We start from the raw sequence: 6000 nt of genomic DNA, 5'->3' as shown, positions 1-6000 counted from the left end.
TCAGAACATTCATTATACCTAATCGTTTGCACATCACTAGAAATAAGCTTCCATCAATTTATTCTTTCTACACCCGCGATACAAAAAACTTAGACTCATATGGCTATGGTTACCTCAGACACGATCACTTTGCTAAACGATGTCAAACCATACAAACCAACTTTTGAAGTAAAAGTCTTGCATTCATGGATACTCTTCTTAGTTGCAGTTCATACTCGCAGATAAGACCGTTCATAATCACAAATAAGACAGTAAGTTTTTCTATTTTATCATTTCGGTACTGGTTTAAATGAATATCTAAACTGAGATTTATATCCTCTGTGAATGTAGGGTGTTAAGATAATACATTGTACCTGCAAGAGACTTTTCTTAGCTTGTGTTCAGAAACTTCAGGTTGGACAATGGAGGTTCATTGAAAATTTCGCACTGACCGCAGCTGCCGGAAAGTACCAACCGACGAGTCATAAGTATAAAATGGCCATCATAAGTAACTCCAACATCACCAATTCCTCCCTGAAAACTGATGATAAATTTTTTTTATCACTAACCTCTTCCACAGAAATCATTAACGGAAATATTGATTCAAAATTTTTGATTGGTAACTCATAAATGTTTTCCTTATAATGTTTTATACTTCGGGTTATATGAACTAATCTTATTATTTTTTAATAATATGGTTGTGGATGTTATTGGTTAAGCTATAAATATTGGGGATATCCAGGTTGTGTTTGTGCAAGGTAAAGAATCAAAGAAACTTGAACTAACTTTGACAGATACAGAATAAGTTATATATTAATTTTTGCAAATATATATTTCATATATTATATAGGCGTGTGTTTTAATATGTTAATCTTTTTATACAGCTATCATCAATTAGCACGTTGTCTTTGGAATCGGTTTGCTGAACAAATGTTGTATGCATACAAAGTTGGTCAAGATTACAAGGGCATGTTGTCTACTAATCGATTAGTATATATATATATATATTATAATGTAATTTTGATTCACTTTATAATTTGTTTTTTTTTCCAGGACAAGTTCAGACTACAAATGCCTTTGATTCCTCCACAATTGAAATAAACATGTTGCGGATATATGAGATTGATTTTGCTTCTGGTATTTTTGAAATATGAGTTTTTCTTATCTAAAACTCATTTTCTCAATTTTCCCTCTGATCCAAACGTTTTAATATCCCATACTCGATCTATCAATTCTCCTTCTGATCTACACGGTATGTATATCTTTTTTTTTGTGTACCTCACGGTTTGTATATCTATATCCACTGAAAGATGAACAAACCATATTCTTAAAACGTTTCATATCCAATTAAGTTTAAAAGTAAGGGTGAAGATTATAACCTTTGTTTTTTGCCAATTGATAGATTAAACCTAATGCATGTCTTCATAAACAAATAAATTGTAGATGAGAAGATGGATTTATTCGTAGATTGTATCTGTCTAGATGAGAGAAATTTTAGATCGGACCATCAAAGAGAGAGAGAGACACGAAGAAATTGAAGATTTGAAACTTTACGTCGACAATAATTAGTTAAACAAAAGCTGTTCACTTTACACGTTTTTCCCCGAAATAAATTTCGTTACACTTTGGGCTTAAAACTATATGTTTATATGTTAAATTGTATTCTGTTAATAATTGGGCTTAATCCATAAACGAATTAATTAGCCCAATCCTTTTTATCTTTTATGTAAATCCATAAAATCTTGGGTCATATATATTTGATTTTTTAAACAACTGAAATAACTAGGAATATGTCATGTGTATTTTTTTACATATTTTAATTAAATACTATAAATAAATAATAATAATTTATATTAAAGAAAATAAAATTGAAATTTATCGAGTTTTAAAAATATAATTTATAAACAAAACATCTAAAACTAAAAGAAAAAAAACACCATGTACATCACTTTAACTTTTTGCATTTGTACAACATATTTATAACACCATCACAAATTCAATATATGTAAAGACATATATTATATAGAAGTCAATAACATAAAAATATTATATACATATATTATATACCACTAAATATATATAATAATTTGAAGAACAATATCCGCGCAGCGCGGATCTATCTCTAGTATCCATTATATCTCCGACTTAATGAGCCGGTCAGTGACACAACGACACTAACATATATCACTAAACTATAAATCTTGATCAGATGAACGTACGACTGGTTAACTGATCGAAACGGTGTAACGCATATATTTTTATATCACAATAACATATCGTTATATGGCAATTTCTCTACAAAATAACCAAAGAAGTAGATGAATTTCATGTCACACATAGAAGCTTGAGCAGAAAGAACCTACTGTACGTATTCCATTTTCTAGAATGAACACTCATTCTAAACATAGTCCTGTGATTCTTCAAGAGCATCTCGTACTTCTACTTGTAGAAAAAAAAAATATTTTTATTTCTCCATTATTTGAACAATTTCTTTAGTCAGAAAAAAAAACTCTACAACTTTATCCAAATGTATAGATAACTGATCACATCTCGTTGACGAAGTAGCTGCTGCTCATGTGTTCCACAACATTGGCTAGAGTGATAAATGTTCATATCAACATTATTTTTTCCAGAAGAGCTTAGACCTTCGCGGCGACTCGCGAGGCTTATCAAAAACTCTAGGGAAATAAGTCGAGCAGAAGATCTCAAGTAGCACAGGAAACTGAAGAACACCGAACATCCCAATCGGGACAACCGCGAGCACCATAAACTGAGCCGAAACCCACGGTGTTCTCCCTCTAACCAGAGTCATAAGCGTCACGACAAAACTCACCATCATTGTCGTCATCGAGAGAAACAAAGTCGCAAGACCCACGATCAGTTTCGTCGGAAGCGATCTAAGGAAGTCCTCCTCGCGGTAACGAGACTTAAGAATGCCGAGGAACATGAGCAGAGACATGCATGAGGTGAAGAGAGATATAGCGTCTGAGATTAGGAAGATCATGAAGAGTTGGCTGTGGCCGTTGTAACTGTCGGGGACAGTAAAGGCGGAGGAGAACATCATTGTGGTGATCAGAGCTGCGACGACTGTGCAAGAAGTGGCTGTGTCTTTCATCCACTTCTCTCCTTGGTCCACTAGCTCCTTGTGCTGGTCTTTAAAGAGAGCCTGTGGAGTTTTCTTCTGCTTCAAGTTAACCATTTTTCGATGCTTCGGTTGCACTAGGCTCTCCACTTCCTGTAAACAAAACATGGATATTATACTATGTTGTGAACAAACTAATTAAACACGAAAAAAATATTACAAACATGATTGTTTTAGGATTTGTAAGTTGATTATGTGAATGAATAATTTATCACACGCTATAATCAACAGATTCTTATGATTGTGGTCAGTGTTAGAAATTCACAGATATTACTAGACAGAATTGTGATTTTTTTTTTTTTTTTTTTAAACTTTGACAGAATTGTAATTCTAGCTTCCTTGTTGCACATTAAAAGTTATACCTAGTTTCGATCGTGTGTAGCAAGAAACAATTATATGTAACTATGTATCACCTTAAACCACTGTAGTTCTCTTTGCATCTGAAGAGCAGCACCAGGAATGAGATTAAGCCGTGAAATTGGGGCTTTATACGCGGCGTGATGAAGCATATTATTATGGAATTTGTCCCAAGCTGTAGCAAGGATGTTTTTCTTGGCACCCATTTTGTAAATGAGGCTAAAGATCTTTTCTTGCCTATGGCTTACCGCATAGAAAAAGAGGTTAAGACCGTAATTATCTTTGAACCACACAATATCAGGATAATGATTCATCACTTCCTCGATATACTCAACGATACCATTCTCAACCGCCTTGAAGAGAGCTTGGTTGAGACCAGCGTTCTTCTGTTGAGTGGCGTCAAAGTTAGGTATCTCTTGGCAGATACAGTTTAGTATCTCTTTGGCTTGAGCATGCCCTAGCTTTAGTTTGTATACTTTTTTTATGTGTGGAACTGTCAATAAAAAAAAAACATTATCATTTAAGACTGATCAAAATCAACAACTAGGGCTAATGATATGAGATGCTTACAAAAAAATCTGAGGTATTTTAACAGTTTCTCTTGAATCCAATTATGATCTTGTGGTTTCTTGTATTGATGGTGATAATCATTCAGACCGTCATGAGGGTTATTAATCTTCTCTATGTAAATACCTGTAAGAAATTAAAACCATAAGTTTAACTATATCTTAAGTTAAAGCCTAATATATAACTCCACATTATATTTTAATCTTTCATATAATACTCACAAGAATATACCCAACGTTGCCAAAACGCAAGATGGGTACCGCTAGGGAACGCACAAGGCGTTTGAGCAAGCGCAATGATCGCTGTATCGTTATCGCTGTCTCTAGTATAAGCCAGCTTAGGATACCTCTGAATCAGATCCAAAGCAATACCTTCATATATACTGTCACATTAGCCACATCATATGAACATATAGTACATATAAATGTTTATATATCATTAGGAACTTACCATATAGTCCATCGACAATACAGTTTGTCACGAGCATCGCTCCGTTCTTGCCCTTGTGTTCATCTAACTCATCACAAGGATCAAGATCACTGAGAAGTGTGTGATTGTAAAGATACCGAACCAGACCTTTGTGACCGTATAAGGAAGCCAGCACGATCGGTATATGTTCTTTAGCATTCCGAACACTAACCAAACGAGGGCATTTCTTCACCAAACACTCTGCGATTCTCACAATCCCACCTGTCGCAGCATAAGCAAGCGCCGTGTAACCGTCGTCGTTCTTGATCTCCAACTCTTGCACCGGATTGTGAATTCGTTTGACGATCTCTTCCACGATCTTGATGTGACCAGACAAAACAGCTTTGTGGATCGGTCGGTCTCCGTTAGAGGTTAAACTTGCGTTTAAAGCCTCAGGGTTTCGGTCCAAGAAATCTTTCGTGGCTTCCAAGTTACCACTGTCTATGTGCTTGAAGAGGACGATATTAGTCGAATTCTCTGGTGGTAGCTCGTGCGGCTCATCGAACTGCATACTATCTGACCGGAAGCTTCCACGGTCGGTTTCTGATCGTATACTGTCAGCTCTGAAACCTCTGGGATAGCCTTTCTCGGTATCCATTACTGGGTTGCTTCTACCTCAAGAAAATTGATTATATATTTGTGTACGTGGAAACCTGGTCGTATATAATTTCTCTAAAAGGAAACACAGGGCAGAGCTTTAAATGTCTTAAAGAATGGTGACTTGTCTTTGAAGGAAGGTTTAAAAGAACAGGAAAAGGAAGACAAGAATTTAAGTAACCTATAATTCTTGACCATTTTTAGCAAGTACTTAATTGGTAGAGCATTATCATTAGTATTATGCTCTACATTATCCAATCAAGAATTGCTAGAAAAGTATTTAGAGAAGCATTTACTAAATACTAATGCTTTCCAAATGCTCTCTCGCCAATGCTCTCATATGAAGCTTTTAAAAAAACATTTGCATTTATAATTTATAATATTAAGGAAAATATATAATTAATTAATTAATTTTATTTAACAATATCATAAAATTATTTTTATATCCAGAAAATAAAATTTTGATTTCTAAAATTAATTTACAATATTTTTTTAAATAGTATTTCACATTTAAAATATATAATTTAATTTATTTTAAATGTGAAAAAATATTTTTAAAATAGATATTTTAATTATAAAATTTATTTTAAAATAATATTTTTTGATATAAACATAATTTTTAAATTATTAATAAAATAATTTAATAATTTATCTTTTTTAATTTTATATGTTAATATTTATATATATATATATATATATATATTAGAAATATATTTATTAAAAATAAATATATTATATATTATATACTAATTTTTATAATAATTTTAAATAGCATACTCATACTGCTCTACCAATCATCATATTAAACAGTTTAGGAAAAACATACAGTTCATGCAGCATAATGCTTCTATAACATACTGCTACTACTAATGTTTATACTTTGCCAATCA

The 6000-nt window shown here is 33.0% G+C and overlaps 1 protein-coding gene across 1 annotated transcript; it reads right to left on the bottom strand.

Moving 5' to 3' along the window:
- Positions 1 to 2422: 2422 nt before the first annotated feature.
- LOC106450006 lies at positions 2423 to 5480 on the bottom strand. Its single transcript, XM_013891660.3, has 5 exons — positions 4496 to 5480; positions 4267 to 4416; positions 4049 to 4171; positions 3535 to 3971; positions 2423 to 3214 (listed from the first exon to the last, which is right to left on the bottom strand). Exons 1-5 carry the CDS (start codon positions 5109 to 5111, stop codon positions 2600 to 2602), a joined length of 1941 nt encoding a protein of 646 aa, XP_013747114.1. The 5' UTR covers positions 5112 to 5480; the 3' UTR covers positions 2423 to 2599.
- Positions 5481 to 6000: the final 520 nt, after the last annotated feature.

The sequence above is a fragment of the Brassica napus genome, chromosome C5, assembly GCF_020379485.1.
Source record: "Brassica napus cultivar Da-Ae chromosome C5, Da-Ae, whole genome shotgun sequence".
NCBI classification, from domain to species: domain Eukaryota; kingdom Viridiplantae; phylum Streptophyta; class Magnoliopsida; order Brassicales; family Brassicaceae; genus Brassica; species Brassica napus.
The sequence above is the reverse complement of the archived record's forward strand: the minus strand, read 5'-3'. Positions and strand labels throughout refer to the sequence as shown.

Excerpts from the sequence above, each read along its gene's own strand:
- LOC106450006 (XM_013891660.3), bottom strand. The coding sequence starts at position 5,111 with ATGGATACCGAGAAAGGCTATCCCAGAGGTTTCAGAGCTGACAGTATA. Across the intron at positions 3,972-4,048 it reads AAAATACCTCAGATTTTTTT|TTCCACACATAAAAAAAGTA; the intron begins GTAAGCATCTCA and ends TTTTATTGACAG. Across the intron at positions 3,215-3,534 it reads GAGAACTACAGTGGTTTAAG|GAAGTGGAGAGCCTAGTGCA; the intron begins GTGATACATAGT and ends TTTTGTTTACAG.